We start from the raw sequence: 27,186 nt of genomic DNA on the forward strand, positions 1-27,186 counted from the left end.
ATTATCCTTTAATATATTAAAATATTTATTACGTTAATTAAAATCGGATAAATTTAAATTGTTTTAACTCCTGTGATGCGATATTCTGCTATAAAAAAAAAAATTACGCGATTTTACGATTTTGTAACGCAATTTGGTATGCATATTCAATGTGCCATTTCAATTTCATTTATTTTATCGTATAATTGACTAAATATATCACTAAAACTCCAGGGTAAAGTTTCATAAACTATTAAATAAAATTATATCAAAATATTTAAACGCGAGGTAAAGCTCGAAACTTGTTTATTATTATTTACTGTTATTTATTATCATCATTTATTAATTTTAAATATTTTGACATCAAAACTTTGAGATGCATCCATACTATATTTTGTTTCTCATAAAAATTGTACAAGAAAAAAATTGTAATATGATAAATTACAACCAACATATGACATAGCAAAGCTTCTTTATTACATATTTAAAAAAAAAAACATAAAAAGTTTCTACTAGTCTTAAGGCCCGGGCACATAGAAAAACTTAAGCAGTAAGACATAAACAGTAAGGAAATCAACGATACTGATTCGCCACCGCTTACGTTATGTCTTAAGTTCTTGACTATAATTGGCTGATTTACTTACTGCTAACGTCTTACTGCTTAAGTTTTTTTATGTGCCCGGGCCGCCCGGGCCTTTACAATTAGTCGATTGACCATCCAGCTGCATCTAGCGATGAACAATCGAACGCAAAGCAAACATGATGAAATCGTCCCGCCATCTATCGCCGTTAGATCAACTAAACTAGACAGTCGACAATAACGAGAAACTCGAGAATTCCTCGTTTATCAACGCGAATCATCCCTTTCAATTTTACCCTCTTATCGGCTGAGTGTTGTGTCGTTTCGCGCGGAAATGTTGTCAGCAATGACATATCAGCAATATCAGCATCGGTCGAATCGAAAATATTTACTAACTACGCGCCGGGAGATGCGTGGCGATGCACGCGTGCCGAGTCGAATAGCCGAATCCGTCCAGCAATTTCCTCTTGTACGGGACGAGCTCGCGGAGAGTTCACGTAGAGTCTTGTCGTTAGTCGTCGCGTTCCGGATGTTGTCGCGCGCCGTGTGGTAAACAGCGGTGGAGACGGTAGTGCTAGTGCATCGTGCCTCGCGCGGCGGGACCGCGGGAACAGCGACGGCTCGCGCCGAGTCGTTTCTCTTTCCCCCTTCCGAGAGGCGAGATCCGCGAGATCGGGCATAAATGGCACTGCTATTCACCAGCATGTGGGACTCGACATTGCTCCTGAACACTCTAACCCCAAAATTCTACGTCGCCCTCACCGGTACGTCGTCCCTCATCTCCGGCCTGATCCTCATCTTCGAGTGGTGGTACTTCAGGAAGTACGGCACCTCGTTCATCGAGCAGGTCTCGCTCAACCACATCTCGCCGTGGATCGGCGGCGGCGACAACACCAACGACGGCAATGGTACGAGCCTCGGCGGCTCCGGGGGCTCCTCGAGCCACCAGAATGTGCCCGAGTGTAAGGTCTGGCGCAATCCGATCAATCTTTTCAGGGGCGCCGAGTATCAGAGATTTTACTGGGCCACCAACAAGGAGCCCCTCACGTACTACGACATGAACCTGTCCGCGCAGGATCATCAGACATTCTTTACCTGCGAAGGTGACACTGGTACGGATCCAGATGCATCTTTATTTGTCCCAAAAAGACTAATTTACAAATGTCTGTCATTGATACTCCGCTAGGTATTCTCATACTTTTTGTATTTATAACACATTGCTATATATTAAGAATTTAAATATCTGTTGTAAGTTAATAAGCTAGAAATATTTGTAACACGTTTGATTTTGGATGTATTTTTATTTGAAATATCTGTCATTGATACTTTGCCAAGTGTTCTTATACCTTATTTGTATTTATAACATATTTCTATGTGAAGAATTTAAATATCTGTTGCAAGTTAATAAGCTAAAAATATTTGTAACGATTTAGAGATGTTTGATCTATCAGAGAAGTTAAATTCTGTCCTTTTCCTTCTTAAAACACAAGGTATTGAGATGCTGATCTGATCATTCTTCTACATAGGTAAAGCAGAATATGAGATCATGCAAACAGCTTGGAGGGAGCGCAACCCAGTAGTGAGAATACAGGCTGCGCATAGCGCTCTCGATCGTAATCCCGATTGTGCGCCAGCTTATATCCTTCTCGCGGAGGAAGAGGCCACTACTATCGTCGAGGCGGAGAAGATCCTGAAGCAAGCTCTGAAAGTGGCCGAGAACAATTACAGGAAATCGCAGAATACCCAACACCAGGGCTCCATAGCCGAGGCGATACACAGAAGGGATACGAATGTGTTGATCTACATCAAGAGAAGACTAGCGATGTGCGCGAGGAAATTAGGGAAACTTAAAGAGGCGGTGAAGATGTTTCGCGATCTTACGAAGGAGGTACCGCCGATCATGAACGTGTTGAATATCCATGAAAACCTGATCGAGACCCTACTGGAGATGCAGGCGTACGCGGACGTGCAGGCCGTGCTGGCCAAGTACGACGACATCAGCCTGCCGAAATCGGCGACCATTTGCTACACGGCGGCGCTGTTAAAAGCACGGCTGGTGGCGGACAAGTTCTCGCCTGACATCGCCAGCAAGCGCGGTCTGACTACCGCCGAGATGTCGGCGGTGGAGGCGATCCATCGGGCCGTGGAATTCAATCCTCATGTACCCAAGTATCTTCTGGAAATGAAACCGCTCATTCTCCCACCCGAGCACGTGCTGAAACGTGGTGACTCCGAAGCGATTGCGTACGCGTTCTTCCATCTGGCACATTGGAAGCAGATAGAGGGTGCTCTGAATCTGCTCCACTGCACTTGGGAGGGCACATTTAGGATGTTACCCTATCCACTTGAGCGCGGACATCTGTTTTATCCATATCCGACGTGTACCGAATGCGCCGACCGGGAACTCTTGCCGTCGTTCCACGACGTCAGTGTCTACCCGAAGAAGGAGCTGCCCTTCTTCATCCTCTTCACCGCCGGTCTGTGCTCGTTCACCGCGCTGTTAGCTCTGTTGACTCATCAGTACCCGGACACTATGGGCGTAGTCGCCCGTTCGATGCTCGCCTGGTTCTCCCATCCGTTTTACTATCTTCTTGACAAGCTGGCTATCTTGCCCTCTAACTTATTGCAGCAGCTCTCTAGAATATAAGGCTGTATTTCCATACGATCTCCATTAATTAACTTAAGACTTATTGTGATACTCGCGATATACTTATTGTTTTATTTCTACTATCTCTGTAGGCGCCTCTATTATGTATGTAAATGTGTAAAAGTTCCAATTTACAACTTTGTCGTGACTGATACTATAATATCTCGTAGTGACGATTGTGTTTATGTACCATTACGTTCAAACAATGGTGAATATAACCGTAATAACAAGAATTTTAGGCAGTAACGTATTATATATACATATATATATACAAATTAATAATATATATGTATGTATAAAATACGAGATAATTATATATAATATAATGTGTATCATCGAGAAATCGCTACATCGCGAATATGCGATTGTACAAATTTGTGCGAAACGGCAGTTGGGTGCTAAATAAATTCTCTTTGTTTTATCGCATTCGTATTTATTCAATGATGGATATTATCAGTAGCTTGTAATGAGGTGAAAGATCAAGGCAAATCAGAGATCTCGACGTTTCACGTGTCGACGGAACAGGAAGCAAGTTCGGGCACGTTCAGTCGACCGGGGTGAGAGAGAGAGTATCATATCCCCTTCGCGTATCCCTCCGCAATCATTCTTACACAGCATAACAACGAGAATGTTAAAATCCCTCACATTAATCACATATTATAATATATTATACAATTTTTACGAGAGCTCGCCGAAACGTAAAATAATAAGAGACAAACCAATGTGTCGAAGTAACGAGACGGATAGTTTCACATTCTCTCAATCATTTTATAATCGCATCTGATTTCTGGTCTGCCTGTCTATCATGAGACGGTTATGATAAGAGAAGAAGAGACAGAAGGAGCGAGAGAGAAAGATATAAGACACTTGGAAGTCAGAGGGCCCAGGTCTCTCTGGTACTCCGGGCTGGATCCAGCCGTAACTTTGATTTTGCTTCGAACATTCATCCTCAATTAAATTCTTAACTGATACATATATAATAAGGTGATAAAATTTGTCATTTTATATATATGTACAATATCTCTTTATAGTTTATCTATATATATTTATATAATTTACTTAAACGGACATACGTACGTAAAACGTCACGCGAGAGGAATTACGATTAAATAATTATCCTCCGTACACAGCTACAACGCTCCTCGTATTCACGGCTATGGGGGAAAGGAAAGGAGAAGGAATGAGAGGGGGGGGGATGAATGTTTACGTAATATAAGAACATGTAAAAACTTTCAAATGTGATCCTTAAGATTCGCTATAGTATAATGCTTAGTCCTTAATTCATACCGCGTGTACAATTAGATGTATTTATCGAAGAGTACTAATCTACGAAATAGGAAATATTTTGAGTATTCGCCTCCTGCTAATATCCGAGCCTATATTTTGTACGTAGCCTTCTTACACGCACTCGCCAGAATTGCGTTAGAATCCCCCGGGGATGGAGATCCGCTGATTCCGTCCTACCATTTAGTAGGCTCTACTTTTTTATTGCCGCGAATTATCTACGAAAGTCCACGCAATGTTTCTTTTTTCTCTCTCTCTGCTATATGTACAAATTACAGATTGTCCGCTTCACGCTCAAAATCAGCTTCACGCTAAGATCGCCACGTTAACACATCACTTCACTGTGTCTAGTGTTTGATCGTCTCCACCAACGTTCCTCTACACAAATAAGGCACCTTTAACAAATTACGCTGTTTATATAAGCTACACTCGATTTAGCAGTCCAACGCGTTCAGTCATTGACGCCACGTCTGCGCTACGGCGATAGCTAATTCGCAATTTGTCAATTGAGGCATACGTAAACAACAGCAGTCTTAATGTATCGAACAAAAAACGTTATATATAGTGGATATATGTAATCAACTGGATACCAAAATTCTCATAGATCATTTCCTTCTTTCATCTAATTTCTCAAACGACGATAAATATTTTTAACTTTCAACGAAGCGCTCACACCCTTCAACTAAGTGTCATGTTCTCTTAAGATATTCATATATTTCATTCATCTATCGAAGTTCCTTAATTTATCAAACATCGAGATCGCTTTGAATTCTGCTAAAAATATTTCGTATCGTTCTTGCCCACCACGAAAGCAAGGAATAACGTTTCGAACTCAAAGAATAGCAATCTATCCGAATTCTATACGTTTAGCCTAATCGAGGCTATCTACATGTTCAAGAAGAAAGCGGTTTTTCCACTCTAAAACGTCATTTGTGCTTGTGGAATGCTAGAAAACAGCGCTGCCCAATCGAAATTTCAGCTCACGTGCCCAGAAAGAACTTTCCGTCTTTTCTTTCGCTATCGCGTGCAATTATTATACGCAATTACAATCCTTTATTTACACGTTGAAACTAATAGAAGCCGTTTCTCAAAATATAGTACAATTTAAACAAATATCTTCACCGAAGAATTGAAGAAATGTCCCTAACGCCAATTACAATAAACAGCAATATATAATTAAATCTTGTCTTTTTACGTTACCGCATTTTTATCGCAACTTATAGTACGGAACAAATTTCCTGACATAGTAGATTGAATATGTTTACTGGCTGGCACGCGACCGCCGATTGGTCAACAGAGAGTTATTAAATGTATGCAAAAATTGTGGAAGAAGACAACACATAACAATTGATGTTCTTCTTTTAACTTCGCGAAAGAGTTTTAACCGAAACGCGATAGACAGAGAAGATTGTTAATCTTGATATTAAAGAGTACCGTTTGCGAAATATTGATATCGATCATAGAGTTTAGTGGACCACGAGTGAATGCTGCCTTCGACTAAATCCTCAACATGCCGACGCAATTGATCCTCTGTTAACGTGAGGTGGAACCTATTCTTGAGACCTTGAACAGTCGCCGCCCCACCACTGCGGAAGCACGGAAGCTGAGAGCCTGCGGAAAAAAAAATCGATGAAAGCCATTGAGATACGCGGGTTGACACGCGAACGAACGTATGAACGGCCAGTACGAGAGTTCTACTACTTACCCGACAACATAATCTCAACGAGGTTAACTATCTTCTCCATGTGTTTCCGTGCCGCAATTAAGCCTTGAAGAATGAGGCTCTTAAATTCCTCAAATAGCTTGGACTGATTACCACCCATCACCTCGACAAATTCCGGCGTCAGTTTAAATGGGCTGGTCTCGAAGCCAAGATTTCGTGGCGAGGTCGACAGAATAAATCCGAAATCTATGTGGATCAGATGACCGTCGCTGTGCAACAAGATATTGCCATTGTGACGATCTTTTACTTGAATGAGATAGCTGACCAGGCAATACGCGGCACAGCTCTGAATGAAATTCCTCTGTGCCACTCGGAACGTCTCTGAGGTAGAAGGGCCGAACTCTCGTTCGAAGTATTGGAAAAGTGTTAATTGGCACTGTTTCTTCACTTGGTGGAGCGAGACAGTGTTCAGGATAGGCTCAATCAGACCACTGTCGTTGGATAGACACAGTATTCTGTAATTCAAAATCAAATTATCATCCAAGAGCCAAATTATCGAAATTGTTATAGAAAATTTAATATATTAACAAATTATTATATATATCTTTTAATATCAGTTAATAATTATTCCTCCAACGGGGAAGAGGAGAGGCAATTGACTTTTTTTTACGAGACGAAAATTTCCGATAGTAACTTGCACTTACTTGTACGGCCGTACCCAAAGGGGCACTTGTTCGTCTTGCCAAATCTTTTGCAACATTGAGAGCAATTGCGAGGCGAGAAGTTCTTGTCTGAGATCATCGCCGCATTTCACAATTACCGCAAGTAATCTCCAAGATGCCAAGTGCCCATACGGGCTGGAAGCTCTTATGCGTCGTTGCTTCTGCTCCCATGGCTCCTTGAGGACCGCCGCCGATGGATCCTCGGGATCGTGACTGAAAGTCGCGCTCGGCGTAGCTGCCATTTCGCTCAATCTTCTCTTAATATCGCCCGGTACAAAGATCGGTTCCCTGCTATCGGACGAATCTTGACTCAGTTGCGATATGGTGTCCCGATCTTTTGGCTTGCGAAGCTGTAAATACTGAACGAAAGCGAATAGAAAAGTTAGAATACAAATTATAATTGAAGAGATGACGCGTGGTCGCTCAAATAAGATACACACCTGCTGTGTGATCTCGTCGTCCTCTTGACTCCAACAATCGTTAGGATCGTCATCGGGGAAATTGAATGCCACATCTGTATTCCTAACAGAATATGGCGAGATATTTTTTACGGGAGTTTGCCGTACCGTCGAATTCTGTTGACTATCTGAAGTGGACATATTATTGGACTGCTCGCCGCCCGTTAAATTCTCTTCAGACTTCGTGTGCCTCAACGAACTGCCCATTATTTTCGTCGGCACGGGCGATGTATATAAATCTTCCACCTCTAATACCTCCACATATATTATATAAGGTGCCTATAATAGTACCAACATAAAAGTCGATATTCAAATGACGAACTTTTGTAATGGTTCCAAGAAAGCGAAACGAAATGTTTGTACCTTATCCTTGCTGTTAAGAACGGCGGCGCATTGTGGTGGAACTCGCACGATATGATGCGGTACCGTGCTGTGCAGAGGAAACCACACCCTCGCAGGGAGATTCAAATTAAGCGTATTGAGCTCCGCCACTAATTGAACGGTTTTACTTTCCTTTGTTGGGATAGTCCCGAGCAATTTACCAATTGATATTAGAGCTTGAATAAATTCGAGTTCTGGCGCGAGTCGAGGTGCCTGCAGGCAGATTCATATTAAAGCTTTATATTACAGTAAATGCCTGCTACTCTTTCGTACAAGATAACTCACATTGCAAAAACAATCGGTTTTTTGGCCTCGCAAATCGTTCACCACACCTTGGCAGGAATAGAAGCAGGTACAGCCGTTGTCAAACGCTCGACCAGAGCTCAGGTCCCCAAGACTTACTTTATTTATTATACCTTTTGAAGAATTTGGAATGCTCATTAAAACAGTCATTGTAAAAATGATATTTCTCGTGGTGTGTAATTTATCGTTTTAAGAGATGCGTGCTAGTTTGGATAATTACCGGAATGACTACGGCGTATAGTCTGGAACAATCCAGTAGCGTCGGACTGAGATCTTTGGTGGGTTTTCTTATTCGGCGACGTAAGATTTTGTGTCGAGGGCAATGGTGATGGCGCAGAAACTTGCAATCCAGCGACACGCTGCTTTCGACCTTCATTTCCCTTTGGCCTGAAATATTACACGTATTTAGAGATAAAGTTTTTTTTTATTCTAAATTTATGTGCAATTGTTCCTGAGTCACTAATCTACCAAAAATTCTCCATTGCTTTTCTACTAATTAGTCCTACCTGAGTTCATCTGACAGGATAAGATTTTTCAATTTGGTCCCATGAGACTTCTTCTTTGACGGCAAATGAGCATCAGAACTGTACGCGTCTAGCAGCCAGGCACATTTTAATGAGAAATCTGCTGACTGTCTACATCTGCAAAGCAGTTGACTCGTTTAGTTTTAATTTACTCAAATCTTAGCGCCGCAATTGATAAAATGCACAATCGAGCAATCTTCTAATGCGCGAGTCCTTATATTTACCTATAGACAAGATATGGATAAAGAACTTCTGTTACATCGTGAAGTTGTATATACATCACAACTAACTGCGGTAAGTAAAAGTCCACATCATTATCCGAAAAACTGAACATCTTGTTACCTACAATATGTCATTGTTACACACAACATTCATATTTATCGTGACATCGTACATACAGAGTGCATTTCTCTAATTGTAAGGGTGCATTCGCTAAACAATTTTTACTTTGCAAAATTCGTATTTATAGGGATCGTTATTTGGAAACCATATTTGATGAAAATAGAGTACACATTATTCGAATGCGTGAAAAATTAAATTTTTTATCTAATGTTTACTATACCTAGATAACTCTGAACGCCAGGTTCTTTGGAATTGAACAGATAGGATATAGCCATGGACATGTCAAATATTTGACTCTCGAAAAGTCGTAGCAGACAGCCTTCTGAAGGTTTCGGTTGCTTCGTTTCTTGCTTCTGCCGACGGACAACGTCCGATTGCTTCTTCACCGTCTCGACTTCTTGTTGCTGCGTCGCGGTCGTGCCGCAGCAAAGGGTCATGGCCGCTCCTGCCAACTCGCTCTGGCTCGTATCGGCCACGGACGGCGGTGATGACACTTGCATAGCGTTTGGATAGATATCGACGCATTCCTGATTCTGATAGTCGTGCTGAACGTCACTGCCGCATTCTCGCACGTTCATATTTGGTCGCGGTTCCTGCGAGCAACATTCATCACCGTCGATCGCGTCGTCGCACCGAGAACGCTCGCCGTTGGCCTCGTTCTCAGGGGACACGGGAGACGCTGGACTGTCACTGAGACGCGTGGACAGTTCCACAGGTGACACCGGCACCGACATCGACACTGACACTACACCGGCACTGTTCTCCATACCGTCCACCGCATCGACCGAATACACGTCGCCCGGCTGCGACACGGACGAGTCGAGGCTCTCGCGGCTATGCAGATGATCCACGCTGGATTCGCGGGTGGCGGGCGTATTCGTGGCGTCGCTCGAGCCGCTGTCGGAGCCACACAGAATACCGGAGTCGTCGGAACCGAGACTGGCCAGGTCCTCGCGTTCCCGCGCGGTGCGCGCGCCCTTTCCGCATGATCCCGAGGACGACGACGACGATACCGTCGTCGTCTTAGAGACCGACGAAGGTGCGGGATTCTCGCATTCCGGACTTGGCGTAACGTCCACCTCTGGGATTCGCTGCAGGGCGGAGTCCAAGCTCCGGTTTCTATGATGGTGCGTCAGCGTCGTAGCGGCCGCCTGAGGCACCGGCGGTAGTAGGATACCCATTGATCTAGGAATAATGATCGACAACGTTATAATTAATAGCCAAGGTACTTTCTCTTATACGTTATATGATACGCTACATAAATTTCATCGAATTGCAAATGTATCTTTGATTTTTAATACATACGAATAAAGATAAAAAATAGAAAGTATAGTTTTCACAGAACTCTTTTCACAGAAATGTTTTATATACAACAATCTATGTAATTAGTAATTATATTTATTAGACTTCTTCTCCATCTTATTATCAGCTATCGATGTATCCTTCTTGTAGTCTACTCTATCTCATTCTACGTATAAATATATATTTAATGATATATTTAATAACATCACTATCACTCGTGCATATGTTCTGGATTATTTAATCCTTGAAACGTTGCACCTTTGCGTTTTTCTTTCTCATAAGTTCTTAATACTAAGTACTTCGTATTTTTCCTTGTTGTTTTGCGTTGTAAAAGATTCGATATTTCATCATCTATCTATAAGATTAATAAATTACTTTTTTTATAAGTAACATTTAAACCGTTCTGATTTAAATGTATCCTTTGGTGAGTATCCTTTGCCTTCTTTCTCGATCGAAGAGAATTGCGCGCACAAAATATTAGCTAGTACTAGTTTCCAGTCGGCAGCTGCGAAAATGCGACCAATAAAGAAAATAGATACGACTGCGCCGCGCGTGACTGCAATTACTCGTTGCGATGATTATTAATATTGATGACGTCGTCGCCGCCAATTTAAATATCACGGCTTGCATTCCTCCGATTTATATTACGACGTAGAGCTTCCACTCGTATCGTCAACTTCGACGTCGTGGCATACGCGAGGCGAATTTACGATCGCTTTTATTCAACAAGTGCCAGGAAACGTCGGAGGCGCGGGCCAGAGACGCGTCGCAAATAGCTCGCGCGTGTGTCGCGGAACGACCTCGCCGAGCATTCGCGGGGATCGGCACGGATACCTGAAGTCCAAACTGTGGTTTCGTTGATGCGTGGTCAGTCTGCTGCGTGGACTGATCGACGGATTCGGCCGACCGTGCACGAGAGGAACATTACAGCTGGCCAGTTTGTGCCGTTTGATGTGTGTCACGCTTTCCTGACGCGTAGGTCCACCAGTCGGCGTCACTGCCACCACTTCGCTCATATTAGAGTCGAGTACGAGCACCGGCTCGGCTAACAGTCATCTGCTGGCCATGCTGGGGCTTCACCTGCAAAACCACGCAACAACCTGAATCAGCGCCGTCTCTCGTTTCTCGAACATCGAGAGCGTAACATCCTCATGTTAAAGAAAGACATTCTGGTTAACATATTAGGCAAAAAATCGAGTTAACATTAGGGGCAAAAAAACAGGAAAGCATTCTTATTATATATCCAAACTATATTACTGCATTTATGTGCAATATATCTATAAGCATTGTGTCGTAGGATGATATAACGTACTATTACATAGACTCCTTTTAAAGAGCTTTCTCGATAATTGTATCACGACAATCGCATCGCAATAAATAAATATACATATTAATTAACATTAAATGTGATTCTAATGAGTGTCAGACAGTACATGGGAAAAGCGAACGCGAGAAAAGTTAAACGGTTCGATAGCGAGACGCGTGAATCGAGAGATGAGATGTACTTCCGGCATCGTCATTATTTTCGGGAGCAGCGTAAGCTGATAACGGATGATATCATTTTTCGCGTCGCAATCACGAGCGCTCGCGGCACGAACGCCGCGCATATAACTGGAGCCGTAATGTCAACGACGATTGCTCAGCACGAGGAGAACACGCTCGGATAACGCCTCGTCCGACCTCGTTATCAGCCGCGTCTGTCAAATATCGCGATAAGGAAAATCGGTATCTCGGATCGGGAAGAACGTATGCCATATCTTTTAATTAAATATACACGACGGGAAGGTTTTCGCGATATTGTAATTGGGTTATATAACGTCGCGATATCGCGCCGCGAGAAAAAAAAAACCTCCACGCGCGGGAGCAGCTACGAAACCGAGCGGCCGGAAATCGCGCGCATCTGTCTGGAAGGTCAATCGCGCCGCTTTAGTGCCCGGATAAGACGCGAAATTGGAACTTCCTTTCGAGAAATAAGAATTCGCGTCGATATCAATTTCGTCTGCACAAACGTCGCTTCAAACGGTGCTTTATTTAAAAGCGTTCTGAAACCTGCTGAGATTTCCCGAAAAGGAAAAGCAGAGGGACTTTGAAAGCCGATTCCTGAAAAATGTATAGCTTTACGATACGTAATCCCGACGTTTCTTTGAATATGTTTGAATGTAAGGCAGTTGGAAAAATAAATCTCTTTTCACAGCAGCTATCAAATAATCATTAATAGACGTTATCTTCGTTAGATCTTATCTTTATTGTAACTTGTAAGGTTGTTATTCTCATATCCTTCTTTCAGCATCTTATTCCGCGTCTTTTGCTGATGTAATTATGATCGTACTGTGTGTACTAAAGGGACCTCTTTTAATCCCGTTTATATACATACATAAGTAAATAAATAAATTATCGAAGCTGATCATTAATCATATAAAGGTATACGCATATGCGTTTAGACGCATGTGGGCAACAAATGGAAGAAAGGTCGACCGAAAGGTCGACGGATTTGTTGAATATCCGCGCCGCAACGGTATAAAATTGAAAAAGTCACGATAGCCGCAATACAGACGTGTAGAAAGTGTGCGGCTTTTTATCAATTCGAACACTTTCTAGGATCTTCCTGGCGGTATGGCGCGCTCCATTCCACGCACAATTATCCCGCGGGTAAATAAATGCGGGTACAAAAGACGATGCAATATTCCGTGCAGTTAGTTACATAGTAGTCACATGGAGAACAAGCGCCTCGACGAGAAAATAAACTGCCTCATTCTCCGAACTTTTCCGCGTCGAACGTGAATACCGCACTGAGAAAAAAAAGTCGTTAACTTGACTGAAATATTTTTATCTGATTATTTTTTTAATTAAAATATTTGTATTTAAATTAAATACAATATACGACATATTAAATATTAACATGACGTAATTTGACTCAAATATTTTAATATTTTAACTTAAAAAATAATAATTAGTTAAAAAATATTTAGTTAATTTAACAACTTTTTCTTTTATCAGTGCACACGTTACTTCGAAGCTACGTTAACACGCTTCGATCACTGACTTTTCGTTATTCTCGATCCTGAATATTTTAATATCCTACGATCCTTAATTTTTCAAGTGAACGTATGTTCCTGAAGCTCGCGAAAACTCACCAAACGAGCTGAGATTCACTGAGCGAGGTCTCGCACTCCATATGGAACGAATTTGGGAGACGCTAACGAAGCTCACGGTATTAGTCAAAGCGTTGAAATACCAAACTCCGAATGCTTTCAGACAATCCTTCTAATTGCGCAAACGCGCCGTCAACGAAGCTAACTGTCTATTAACCGATATTTCTTCACCCGAGGGGGTCCATCTCGCAACGTCATCCGCCGAGCGGCCTCTGCCCGCGTCTTCTTCACGCGTCAAAAGTCAAAACGGCGAACGCGAGAATTACCTCCTCACGTGACAAAAGATTGTGCGTGGTATTTTAAAAATTGCGGCGCGGGCGTCACGATGCGGAACCGTGGTTTCTATCTCGGCACACGGATCGCGTTGCGCGTTGCAAAATCCGCCGACTTGAAACTCGCGACATGCGTGGTACCATGTGCTTTCACCGATCTGCTTCGGTGCCGGCGCCGTACTCGACGTTACCGAGCGCGTGTTGTTCGCTCCGAGTTCCAAAATTGGCGACGCAAACAGCTGTCCGATCCCAGGCGGTAGACGGTACTTATCGATCTATCGATATTTTCTCGCGTTTATTTGTCGCGGACAACAATCTCCATTTTGCAAGAAAAAAAATGTCGATATATGTTAAAAACGTCAAATAAGAATCGTACGTAAGGATCAATGTAATAAAAAAGTAAGAGAAGTGCTCAGAAATTACATCAATACGTATACACACGTATCTACTATTACTCGTACACGTATTTCTCATTCCGGTTGATATTTGAACTGGTCCGTTCGACCGTTCACTCGCCGATACCGGACGTCGACACGTTACGTCGAAGGGAATCGTTTCGTATCTTAATTGACTTTCTCAGCATCTATAATTATTACATTAAGTTTTATAACATATATCGGGTCTCGTTATTACAAGATTACGAATATTTCACGACAAAGGATTAAATACTAATATTTTATATTATTTCTACGCGTTATGCCAATCCATGTGGAAACAACTCGGACGATACGTCGTAATTACAGCACGCTTTTATTTGCCTCTTGGCAAAAGAGAAATTTAACTGTCTCACAGTTGAAAAATTAATTTCCTGGATCATGGCGCGATAGCTATCGACGTTGCTCGGATCTCTTTCATCTTTTTTCCATCGCGCTACATCTACAGATCTACGCTATGCCAATACTATAAAAAGCAGCTACGCTTCTTTTTCTTTATGACTATCCCCGGTGAATGCAGAGGCGGACGTGAATGCGTCTCGCTGTATACGAATTACGGATGATCTAATCACTTCGATGATCTAATAATCGGCGTCGATGACCGTGCGCGGCTTTAACGACTTTTTCAGAGCGCAATTACACGAGCGCCGGGCGTTTTCGCGCGCGTGGGCGCGAAGCCCGCGCTAGAAAGTCAAATGCGCGTCGAAACTCGGCGACCCCAAGATTTCCCTTTGCGAGTAAAAGACTTTTGAGAAGCTTTTCGCGAAAAAATGTAATCTTCCTCGCGGAGGAAGCTTCGTGGACGCTCGTGCCGTCGTCGCGCGATCAAACAAACGTTTTACGTGCGATTTACGTAAAGCAGATTGCGAATGTAAAACGGTGCGAGGCCGGATGGTTCCGAACGAATAAAAGATCTCGCGCAGGGGGAAAGGGATCGAAAGCCTCCGATCGGAACGTCTCTAAAAAAAATAAAAAATGACGAAACTTTGAATCTTCCTCGTTTACATCATCTCATAAATAACGTGCGGTATAAAAGGGCGCTTGGATTTATTCTCGATTTATTCTTAGCTCAAAACCAGAAGACGCCTTTTATCGCCAGGGAATTGAAAATTTAAGATTAAGATGGGGGAAGAAGTTGTAATTCCTCAAGTTCAGTATTAATTAAATTTCTTCAAGCGCGTCTTCGGAGGTCTGTCTGGCTTCGTAACAGCTTCGAAATGTAATTAATAACGGAAAATATATTTTGGATTAAAATCAGAATGTCAAATTGTTTATTTTATTTCGAAAATATTTCTAAAAAGCCGCAATATTTATGGGATAATTCAATATAAAGTTTTTAAACACGATTTTCGACCAACAAGGACAACGTTCGCAGATGCCCAATTTTTTATATTCAGTTTAGATTTGCTGAATGCATACATATCTTTTTCGCGAAATAAAATGCATGAAACCATTAATTAGACACCTTACGATGTCTCAGTGATGCGGCTATTCTAGCTTATGCATGGGAAACTATCAACTAGACACCGCACGATGCCTTATCGATGACTACTCGTCTAGTTCCAAGTTCTAATTCCTCAAGTTCAGCATTAATTAAATTTCTTCAAGCGCGTCTTCGGAGGTCTGTCTGGCCTCGTAACTGCTTCGAAATGTAAATGTCAACGTCGCGAAACCTCGTAGCGCGCGAGGAATTTTTCTAAATCGTCCGCGACGAGTTTTTTCAAGAAACGATTCTCGTGACGGTTAAAATTCGCAAATTTCTCGCTTCAGATACGGTGAGGATCAAACTCCAATGTCCGATGCGTCGGGCATTTAAAATTATCTATTCTATATCGTTTGGCGTTTTCAATTATCGCCGCCCATGCCATTCATCGTGCACGTGACACTGACTATTTATCGTATCCGAAACATACTATCGTAAAGGCCATTCTAGAGCCGGACTGTTCTCATTGAGTAAGGCCAACCGTCTGAATGTAATTTATCCAGCGGAACAGTGCTAAGTCAGCATTAGGCAAATTTAATCGTCGGTTATTACTTGATAAATATAATCTCGGTGAGTTTAATTTTGCAACGCTGTGGCAATCGTCGTAGAATTATCGCAACACAGAGTAAACACAGACATCATTATCTTCAGCAGTGGAATTTGAATTCAAATTGTTCATTTAGATTAATATAAATTTATATGCAAAGTTGAATAATCTAAATATTAAAGTGGAATAATCTAGATGCAAATTTCGCCAAAAACCGAAAATAATGATGTCTATGTTTACTCTGTGTTGTGAGAATTTTATATAGGCCTAATCAAGATATCTCTGGCATTGAAGTAATTACGCGGTATTTAATAAATATATCCCAACAATTATACGTCTCAAAAATTCTCTTTAACGTTTTAAACCGGCAAATATGTGTGATAGATTAATAGCCAAATTACCAACACCCGCACGCACGCGGAGAGACAATTTTCGCGTGTCGCGTCAACGTCGCGCTCGAAATCTCAAGTTTCTCACACACACATGCACAGGGCTCTGGCTGATTTCCGACTGATCGCCGTCAACGAGTTACAATCATCGCCACGCTCTTTTTCCCGCTACGCAGAATCCACGGACGGAGATCTTTTCCGATTTCGATCTATGTTTATGCGCTGTACCGCGCCTCTCCGTCTCGCCGCGCCGCGCGAGCGTCTCCTGGCACCGTCGCCGCCGCTCCGCTCCGCTCCGCGCCGCTAGGTCGCCCGGTGACCGCTCGCGCAGCGGAGATGGGTGTGCCATGCTCGCGAGAGCGAGCTTCCTGCCGATCCCGTGCCTGTGCGTGTTGACAGAACACTGGAAAATCCACACCCCCGTCGCCGGTCGCCGGTCACCGTCGCGTCGTCCTTCGTGACGTGAATCAATCGCCCTCGCCGCCCCGCGCCGCGCGGCGACGCGACGCGACGCGGCGCGACGTTAAACGTCAACGTCAACGTCAACGTCGACGTCAACTCGTTGGCACTCACCTCGCGCTCGAATCCGGGATCCCGAGCTACGACGCTACCGACGGCATGCCTCGATCCTGGCCGTCTAGGCGGGCCGAGTTTCACGGCGACGACGGAGACGCGCGGGGACGGAGCGCGAAGGAGACGGGCCTGACGGACGGAGAAGAGGAGAGAGTAGCGTCTCGTCCCGTCGTCCACGTATCTTCCCTCTCGGGTACGAGGCACCAGGCACCAGGCACCGCGGACACACACACGACACGACGCTCGTCGGCCCCCCTCGGTTCCCACCTCGTAATGGCAGCGACGATCAGGAGCAGTTCCGGAGGCGCGCGGTTCACGCGCGCGTGCAGGCTGGGCAGGCAGGCAGACGCGCGGGCAAGCAGACTGGCAGGAAGGCAGATAGACGGGCAGACACGCACGCACGCACGCACGCACGCACGCTCTCGTGTCGTTTCTCGCTGCCGCCGGCTACGCCCAACAACGCGCGTCGATCGGGGCTCCGTCGCGGGCGCGATGCGCGCGATGCGTCGCGGGGGACGACCGCGCGACGAGCGAGCGGAAGCGAACGACGGCGACGACGACGACGCTCGGTCCGGAGTACCGCGGCTCGGTTAACCCGCGCCGAGAGAAGGGCAGGCGCGTTATCGCTCGAACCGTACCGGATCGACGCTGCGAAACAACGACGACGACGACGACGACGACGACTGCGAGACGACGAACCGCTGCCCACGCCAAACCCCGACGTTGTTGTCCGTCGCACGACGCATTGAGCACTGACTCGGCGCGGCGCACTGCTGCCAACGCGACGGACGCGAATCGCGAACTCCGGGCCCCAGTCCGGCCAGTCCGGCCGGCCTGAATCACGGCTGCGCCGTCCAGGGACGTGCCTAGCCGGCCCGCGGCCCTTCCCTCGTTTGACACGAGCTGACGGATGCTTCTCGATTTTTCTGTTTCTTGAAAAGGGAGAGAAACACCCCGTTAAATGGCGTTCCCATTGACGCGCGCGTTTGACGAGAAACGCCTTCGGATCTCAACGCGGATATTACAAAACAATAACTCGCTTCGTCGGAGAGATAAAGAAAAGACGATAAGACGTTTTAGGAATTATCTTCCGATAAAGGCAGATAATGCATTCTTATCGATTCTTATTCTACTGGAGTCCTTTCGGATTTAATATAAGTTTTGTTTATGGTTATTTCCTTACGCAAGATTGAGATAAATCTCGTATAAACAAGATACAGATATGCGGATGCGAAGGAAGGTTTCAAAATTAGCTCATGTTTAAATTTAATTCATCCAAATGAGATCCTAGTGACTCATCCGCATAGCTCCGTCTTAAAACGAAATCCACTGATAACGAAATGTATTGCCGTTTCGTTTGACGTAAAACGCTCGACTCGATTCACGCGCGTGTTTAACATCCGCGTGATTCGATAAATCTGTCGCGGATTCGGATGTTTTTCGTTTCAACCTAGAGCGATGCTGTCGAGAGCCGATCCGAGTCACTTTCGACGCGCGTCAAAATTCCATAGATACTCTAATCAATTATATCGCTCGCGTACGCACTCACGACCCGGACTCCAACCGCTGTAAATTTAAATGATCGTAGAGAAAGAGGGAAAGAGAGAGAGACATAACGATTCTATTGAAGCTTCTCTTATGCAATAACGAGTGATTTTATCGCCTTCTCGGGAGGCATACATAATTCCGCGGCGACGGCCATTATATCATAGCGCTGGCAATACTCATTGGCGTATTGACAGCGTTTCATCTCATTGTCACTCTACTCCGGCATTGTTCGGCGTCGAGAGACTCGGTGTGTTGACGGTGCTGAAATGTAAGCCGACGCTATCAACCGAACGGGATGACAGCATCGAAGATAAGAAAACCATCGTGCAGTTATACGTCTCGAGAAGGCTCAGCTTAATTGGCGCTCGCCTTTGTACTTTGTGGCGAAAAGACGCGAAGCGGAAATTTTATATCTCGAAACGCGATCGAAAAACAGAAACGTCGATTTGTAACCGTAACGATAACATTAACGATGAACGGCCTTCTGAAATGTGATCGTCTCGAAATTAACTTGTCTCATAAACGTTGAACTCACACAATCAGTGATCTAGATTCGTATCGCGCGTACTCGGAGATAAACATACGGTACAAAATACCAATACGAGATTAAAACAAAATTTTATAAATTCTTTCCTGTATTGTGTACGTGAGTTTCAGAATCTTGATTTTTTTAATGACGCGGATCTCTCGATACGCGTGGATTTGATTTCGAGGAAGACTTGAAAAGCGCTCATCAACCTCGAGCTTTGTTTCAAATTTTATTTAAGAAAACTTTTCCTTTTCAAATCACCTAACGAAATGGTGCTTAAAGCCGTAACAGAGTGTTCGTGTCAACAATAATATTTCTGTCATTCTGTGTGAATTTTGTATATACACTTCTTCCAACTTACAATTAGTAAACTGCGCGCCGCGATTGTTTATTGGTTCTTGAAACACAGCTTTTGTTTGTTGGAACAGTGTAAATCCACATGCCTAAATCGATAATCGATTTAACTTTTCTATGTTAATCAACACCCTTATAATTAAATCACTGTAAAGAACTGACCACTGTATAATGAACTTTTCCTATTTATTTCCCAGAAGAATTTTTGTTTTAGACGTGTAATTTTCAGAAAGTGTTGCGTACAATTTATTCAGACTTTGCTTTAATTTCAAGACGGTATTAATCTAGACTAGCGGAAATTTTTTGTGTTTTTAATTTTTGTATAAATCAATATTCACTTTTACTGTGCATCTTTTGGATCTTCTTCTGATTTTCTTCAACTGGAAGATGTAACGATACATTTCCGAGAAACCTTACATCCTTACATGTAAAAACCAATTTTAATGTCAAATGAAATTTTAGTCCTGAATTTAACTTGATGGTACATAATACATATGTGCGGAGTCTCGAAAGGGTTAAAGCTAAAAATGAGCGCTCTTTCGGTCCGCTTGTTTCGCTACTCGTGTTTTAAAGAACTTTTATTGTATCTTCAAAACGTGATAAGCAAACTATTTTCGTGGAACGTTTCGTAAAATTTCTTTATACTTCTTGTTCGTTCGCTGCAGCTAAATTTTCCATCTTTTCTCCTTTTTCTTTTCAGCGTTTAGTTGTATGTCTGTTTCATTTAAAGCGCAGGGAGTACAGCAAGGACCTTTCGACTTCCTTTCTTTGCCAAGGGTGACGGTTCCCAGTGTCGGGCACTGAACGATCCACGGGCCCCGCCGTAAAGCATAAGGAAGGCGTCCGTGCAGGCGTCCGCGTTTGGGTTGGCAGCGGCACCGGACGGTGCTACTCGAGAATGGTGGGGGAAGGAGGGAAAGGTCGCACGACCGCAAGTGCAGCTGTACCCGGCGACGTACGCGGCCTGACGTAGCGGGGTGGCCGGAGGCCAAGCGCGGTTAGAGGCATTAGGGTACCAGCGCTGCTCCAAACGCAACCGCGCGTTGTGACGCGCGGATCCGCATGCTACTTTGCTTTCGAACAACAACGGCCTTTTGCTTTTTCTTCGCCCAACCACCCTCCCCCCTCCCCTCCACCCTCCACCTCCAGCCTCCGTCCCTCCGTCAGCCCGGGACAACGGAGCCGCGGCGCTGCTCGACTCCGTGCCTGGCAAAATTTCGCAATACAGGGCAGACCGACGAAGCTTCCGTACCCCGCGCGTACGCCGGGGTCGGTGCCATAAATTATATCGTTGAGTTATCGGTGACTCATATGCGAAAGAATGCATACGCGATGCGAGATGCGAAACATAGAAGACATATGTAAAGATGGTATCTCGCATTTTTTGCAGCGCGTTGTTGCTCGAAAATCGATCTTCAGGTCGTCGCTGGAATCAGTTTCCCCTCAACGAAAATGTACGACGTATATTTCACGGGTAATTAAACGCGTTCACCACACCGCGATGAAATTGGCCGACTTCCTTTCGGAATTAGTTATTTCTTTTTTTTTTACAAGAGTTTAAGGGATCCCTCAATGCAGCATGTTTAAAATACACATTAGTGTCACTTTGTTTGATTTCTCTCGTTTTCCACGCGCAAAAATTTGAGCAAATTGAATCATTTTGTTTGCGTCAAAGGTGAATCTTGTGTTTTGCGCGCTCAAGTAAATCGTCGAAAAAAATGTGCGTGCATATGTGTGAATGTGTGCGAGCGGAGCACTTATTAAAGCATCGACAAAAATAGCCCACTCCAGCGCACACACACACACATATAAAAACTATAATATATGTATATTATATCTGCGCGATATACATATATTGTAATTGCAAACGGTCGTGGATCGCAGGAGAAACGTGTTTCACTTTTTCCCCCCTCTATGAACATCCGTATAGGATTCGCATTCCGCGTCGATTGCAGAAGTGGATTTTAAATCGCCGCGCCGTACCGGCCGCGATTCGGGGAGCTATGACGCGCGCCCGTCGCCACCGGATTATATGACGCGTGTGCTGTTTGGAACTCGAAACAGTCATGCATGCCTATGCGACGACGTAAACACTATCGCGCGCGCGATATCACACGCTTTGTATACCGCGGAACTAATGGGTTTTCGATCGTAGGGGTTCGCGCGCTTGACTCTGGCTGACTCATTTCGCCCGTGATCGCGCTAAATCGATATGTAACGCGCCTGTATCGAGAGCGGCGTAAACCTGTCCGTTCCAGCGCTATTCCTAATGCTTTCATTTTTTCTTTATTCCAAGACCAGCGTTTGTCACTTTACGTGGATTTTTGTAATATGTGTGACATAAGATTACATAATACAAATGGTACAATAAATACAGTGTGATACAGTATATAATACATTTTAATTGGTACTATTTGTTTTGACTGTTAATTAAACGCGTTTATATTCATAATGCAAACAAAATATAACGCGAAACATTTATTTAGATTAAACTCAAGCGAGGAGTCGAATAATAAATTCAAGCTCGTTTTACACGATCTGTAATTTCAGGATACACGATAGAATATTTTAATTATATGTCGTGTCGTTTGAATAATTAAATTACATACACACTCGTGTATTAAAATATATTCATACAATATACATATCAGAATAAATGTGACATAAAATTATAAAATAAACTATCCCCAAAGTCTCGTGTCAATTATATATAAACGTTTCAAATTAGCTTAATTTAATTTAAACATATATGTATGTAATTATTTTGCTCGCGTGCATCCACTTGATTATCTGCGGATTGGTGGATGAATAACACGATTAACACGACATTATTGTTTTATCCTGTAGTTGTTTTGTAGTCTTGCCCGCAAGGTAATTGAAAGGAAAGAAAGAATGGAAGACTGTTAATTCTATTATTAATACCGCGTTTATTGCATTGCTGCTTCTATTTATTGCTCCCAATTACCCCGCAGCTATTCTATTGCCTACTTAACTACTTTCTATTCTATCACAAGCGCACGTCACGTAATTATATATTGACGATTGTTTCTTGCCCGTCTGCCGTACATATTCATGACTACTTACCTTCTGGCGTGCGAGTCATTAAATTAAACCCAAAGACCGCGGCGTATCTTCTGTAAAAAGTATCGTATATATCTTTCGTTTTACGATATTAAGATCTCCAGAATGAAGAAGGAGCAGAAGGGGGAATGGAAGAGAAGAATCGTGTGGATCTGCGTTTATTATAAATTATGCAATTACGATGATACCTAATGGATTAATAATTGCGCATTTTCTCTGATCTTTAGAGGGCTCGTCCTAGAAAAGCAAATGCCTTTTACAACACATTACTGCTACGGTGCTACTTAAAAGCGTAGTGTCACTCTTCGGCCGTCCCATCCCAAGTGGATGGAAATTTAAGAATTTTAACGGCATCGTTGTGACGTCATCGGGTTATCGGCGAGTTTTCGGAACGATACAAGCCGCGCGTATTTACGAGATACGCGTAAGTCTGTTTTTTTTCGTCTGGTGTGGCATAACCCAGCCGCGAATCCCGACAGAGAGATGCGGAGAACCGGCCGTGCGCCGTGCCGTGCGACTTCCTGGAATGCTCCACGCTTTCTACCTGCGACGGGCTTAAATATCTCGGCGAACGTAGAACGATACGTCATCGACCGGCACGGCACGTAAACGAATGCCGAACGTAATGAGCTTCCCCCTTCACGGACGTCCGTCCCCTTTCTATAGGATGCAGTAACTCTTTTTTCTATCGCGTCTCTCCTGTCGCTCGTGTTTCTTTTCCTTTTCTTTTTTTTTCTTTCTAATCAACTTCCACTTTAGCTCTCGCGAGAAACTTTCGAGAATCACCGCTGACGATGACGGGGCATCGGCGGCATTTCGGTCAGGCCGTTCGTGGCGACGGATTACTTACTGACCCAGATAGCCAAATCTGTCGAAAACATAAGTTTTGCGATGTGTCTGCTGCAAGTTTTGCCGGCGAAATATAACAGAGTTTACTAACAGAATATAGTGGCGGATTGCCAGTAGAATCTGTCGTTTTGTACCTATTAAAATGATATATTCCATTTGAATGATTGCGAAAGGATAGATTCTGCCCAGTTTCTGCTGGTGGTCTGCTGTCAGATTACGTCGACAGACTTCATTGGCGGAACATGAGTTTAATGCGGACGCGGTTGATGCCAATTTGCCGTGATATTCTGCTCGAATAATCTGCTGGCAAACTGCTAGCATATCTACCGCTAACATTTTGCTCACTGAGAAATTATCTAACGGATCCGAGTATTACGATCCCATTTGCCTGTTTGTCGCTAATTTGCGCGATTATCTGGCAAAAATCGCAGTCTCTTCCGGAATACTCATCTAAGTCATGATTCATCTAGATCGTTTTTCGTGTCTCTTCTAAATCCTCCTCTAACTCGGCAAATCCTTCCTCTTGATCTCGTCGCTAATTTAAAACCTCTCTAAACGGGAATGCCACACGGTATGAAATGTACTCGAGAATTCGACATGCTTGTAACACAAGTCGTTTGCAGTCGTCGATCATCGCGCGAGAGTCAGAGCCAGACTTGACCCTGCGCCAAGTGCAACGACAAAGTAATGGACCGGCGCAAGGGCGGTCTGTGAACTGTCCTGTGTGACAAGCCTCTCTGACTTACATCAGTTTTGTTCGCCTTTTGGGCACGGATGGTTGCTACAAAGAGGTTTATTTCGAGCAACATTGTTCAGACACGGACCTGCAAGTAGTGTCCGCCATCTTGTGCTCCGCCTTTGATTAATATATCTCTTCTGTTCCAGAAACGTCTATCTACTGAAGTTCACTCTTTTGCTCATCGTTTGAAAGATTGAAGAAATTAAGACCTATTGTCGCCTGTATTGTGCAGAAATTGCCAGAATAGCTTTGTTACTTCATTCTTTAACACGCTTCAATAACTATACCTACGTACTAAAAAGTAATGCCAGGTCACGTTTCAAAAATTGGCATTTGTTTTTCGATCAAGTGAGAGACGCTCAAGATGAAGAATGCATCCTTGAACGCATTTTAAAAAGTCCTAGAAAACGAAATTCCTCGCGTTAACGAAGTTCCTCGGTTCGCGATGAGTTCAGGGACTTCCGGCGCATTCCAGAATACAAAGGGTCTATTATTATACGCGATACGTCATTATTCTGACTCAAGCGGAAGGCTACAAAAAGCGTGACGCCTGTTAAAATAGAACGAAATCATCGTGTTGCTGACGGTCTCCCTCCGTCTTTCCTTCTCCCTCTCTTAGAAATTAGATTGAATTCATTGAAATCTGCTCTCGTTAGTGACGGAGCCGGCTCGTGAATTGCGGAGGACATTACCTCCCAGAGGCGTAATAACGAATCGCGGGACCTTGAGCGAAATAACGAGGGCGAGGGTGCCGCCCGTGGCGGAGAGAAAACGCTAAAGAGAAAGGAGAAAGGAGGAGAGCTGGAAAGAAAATAAACACGGATAATATCATGCAGCGATGTCTGATTGCTGTTAAGTAATATTTAATTATTTCAAACATACGTTCAGAAAAAGGAATTCAGAAAACGGTGATTTGGAAAAATACATATATCCTGACAAATTCGCACATAGAAGTCCCCCAAAAAAAATTTCAAGACACCAACATTCTTGAAAACTTCTCCTAAACATTCGTATCTTGCAATTTAAGCAAACCGACTTGAAAATTTCGATTGTACAATCATATTCTACGACGTCTGATATTCCTCTGGGAAAGAAAAGAGACTCGTCGAAAAGCATGCGTCTTTTATCAGACGTGTTACGTGTGAAAACATTCTCCGAAAGATCTAGGGATGTACAGTATAACAAGATATAAAAATCGCATGGATCTCGAGGGTCTCGGCAATATTCTGATCTTTAATTTCGTCCTCTTTTATTCTTGCAGTTTTACTTGAATTCAACGATTTCAGCCTAAGATTCCATTGAAATACAACGTAAATATGCGGTGCAATTCTATAGGCTCTACCGATCCTCGTTACGGGGTCTCTGGACCGCGCGCGGAGGAGACTACTGCATCTCGCCCACTTCCTTTGTCACATGCCGCTGCACCCTTTCCTCCCTCCACTTCTCCGACGATTGTTTTCGTCGACGACGTCGTCGGCCGGCTGAGTGCGCCGACGTAAGAACGAGAATACATCCGTGCGCGGTGTGTGTGCATTCGCGCGGGCATGAATTAATGTTGCGCATACCGACGTCGGGAGAGAGCGGATAACGGACGGCCGGAGCGACACGTGATCCCCGGTCACCGCGCACGGTAATATATTAACACGTGACCGACGTCGGGCAATATATGTATACGTTTGTTCCTCCGCCGTCCGCGTCGGCTCCGTCCGTAATCGGACGGAAGCGAGAGGATCGGAGATACGGGGCTCGGACCCGCGGTTGTTATCGCGGTCCGCGCGCTTTATCCGTCACGATGTTGATTGTCTCAATGAAATCTTCGGCTCAGTCGTTGATGGTAAATAATAAGTGACCACATTATTAAATTGATAATCAATTTAAATCACACTAACACAAATTTTTCGAATACTAGATATACAATACTTTCCGTATCATATATCTAGGCTGGGTTCGCGGAGCGCGCTTTTAGCGCTATGAGCGTGCTCTGTCCTTGTTCAACTTTCAGTAAGTAACAGAGATAGAATGACGTTGTCAGCGCTAATAGCGTCTCCCCGAACGCACCTCTAGTATTACGGTATATAGTATATACGAGATATATGTAGATATAGGATAGGATACGGAATATAATCTATATATATATATAGAGGATATATATATATATGTGTTGCGAAAAATAACATTTCAGTCATGCAGGATTCCGCGCAGACCTGGACCTAAAATAATAATGACAATAGATACGACGGGCTTGTTGGAATAAACATCTCGGCCGTGTGACATTCCTTACGAGGATGAGGAGGTCACTGTAAATATTTATAAAGAAAAATACATATTGCACGTATATTACGTTCGCAGATGTATCTTCCATTCCTTTTCGTTCGCAACGTGCGAAAAATCTTTGTTACATAAATCCCGAGTACCCCCGCACGACAGAATCCCGCCGCAATCTGCCGTTAATACCCGTAATTCGCAAATGATGCCCCAAGCAGATAATAGAGGCGGAGACCGAGTCGCGATGAATTGTGTCCCGCGTGGTCCCGCGGCTCCTTCTCAAGATCGGACAATGTAGAGAGAGAGAGAGAGAGAGAGAGAGAGAGAGAGAGAGGGGGGGGGGGGGGGGGAGAGAGAGAGAGAGAGAGAGAGAGAGAGAGAGAGAGAGAGAGGGGGGGGGGGGGGAAAGAGAAAAAGAGAGAGAAGGCGAAGGACCAAAAGAGACCTTGTGCCAATTTCTACGAAGCTTTCGGGCGAAGCGCGTAATTGCTTGATTCACGATGGCCGCGTTCCGCACGCGGCAGGAAGATTGAGAAGACGCGAGTGTGTGCGCGCGCCCGTGCGTCGCGACAAACGCACGTCCAAAAATATACGGCTCTCCTCTCCTCGGCGAGCGAGTTGCCCGTCGCGCGCGCGACGTACTCTTCTCTGTTCTTTTTTCTTCTCTTCCTCCCGACTCTCGACAGTCCCGACACTTCGCCGAGGGAGTCCCTCCGTCCGCAGTGTCCGCACTCGCGCTCGCGCTGCAGATGCTCTCTCTATCATAATAATCTCTATTTTGGGCCC

The 27,186-nt window shown here is 44.0% G+C and overlaps 2 protein-coding genes across 7 annotated transcripts; one reads left to right on the top strand and one right to left on the bottom strand.

Annotated features, from left to right (window-relative positions):
- The first annotated feature begins 880 nt into the window (after nucleotides 1-880).
- LOC139778859 (protein ST7 homolog) lies at nucleotides 881-3,632 on the top strand. Its single transcript, XM_071716972.1, has 2 exons — nucleotides 881-1,671; nucleotides 2,086-3,632. Exons 1-2 carry the CDS (start codon nucleotides 1,242-1,244, stop codon nucleotides 3,204-3,206), a joined length of 1,551 nt encoding a protein of 516 aa, XP_071573073.1. The 5' UTR covers nucleotides 881-1,241; the 3' UTR covers nucleotides 3,207-3,632.
- Fwd (phosphatidylinositol 4-kinase beta fwd) lies at nucleotides 3,614-17,795 on the bottom strand. Of its 6 annotated transcripts, none has more exons than XM_071716967.1 (12): nucleotides 17,303-17,795; nucleotides 11,020-11,265; nucleotides 9,104-10,068; nucleotides 8,766-8,883; nucleotides 8,524-8,658; nucleotides 8,238-8,404; nucleotides 8,000-8,130; nucleotides 7,697-7,927; nucleotides 7,316-7,612; nucleotides 6,858-7,234; nucleotides 6,196-6,668; nucleotides 3,614-6,101 (listed from the first exon to the last, which is right to left on the bottom strand). In XM_071716967.1, exons 2-12 carry the CDS (start codon nucleotides 11,199-11,201, stop codon nucleotides 5,914-5,916), a joined length of 3,264 nt encoding a protein of 1,087 aa, XP_071573068.1. In that variant the 5' UTR covers nucleotides 11,202-11,265; nucleotides 17,303-17,795; the 3' UTR covers nucleotides 3,614-5,913. The 6 variants fall into 6 exon arrangements, with proteins under 6 accessions (XP_071573068.1, XP_071573067.1, XP_071573071.1 ...); XM_071716966.1 differs by having other exon boundaries at nucleotides 17,036-17,795; XM_071716970.1 differs by having other exon boundaries at nucleotides 17,674-17,755.
- Between the last annotated feature and the right edge of the window lie 9,391 nt (nucleotides 17,796-27,186).

This window comes from Temnothorax nylanderi, unplaced genomic scaffold, assembly GCF_030848795.1.
Source record: "Temnothorax nylanderi isolate EJ_2023f unplaced genomic scaffold, tnyl_v1.0 TNYL_tig0199_pilon, whole genome shotgun sequence".
Lineage (NCBI taxonomy): Eukaryota > Metazoa > Arthropoda > Insecta > Hymenoptera > Formicidae > Temnothorax > Temnothorax nylanderi.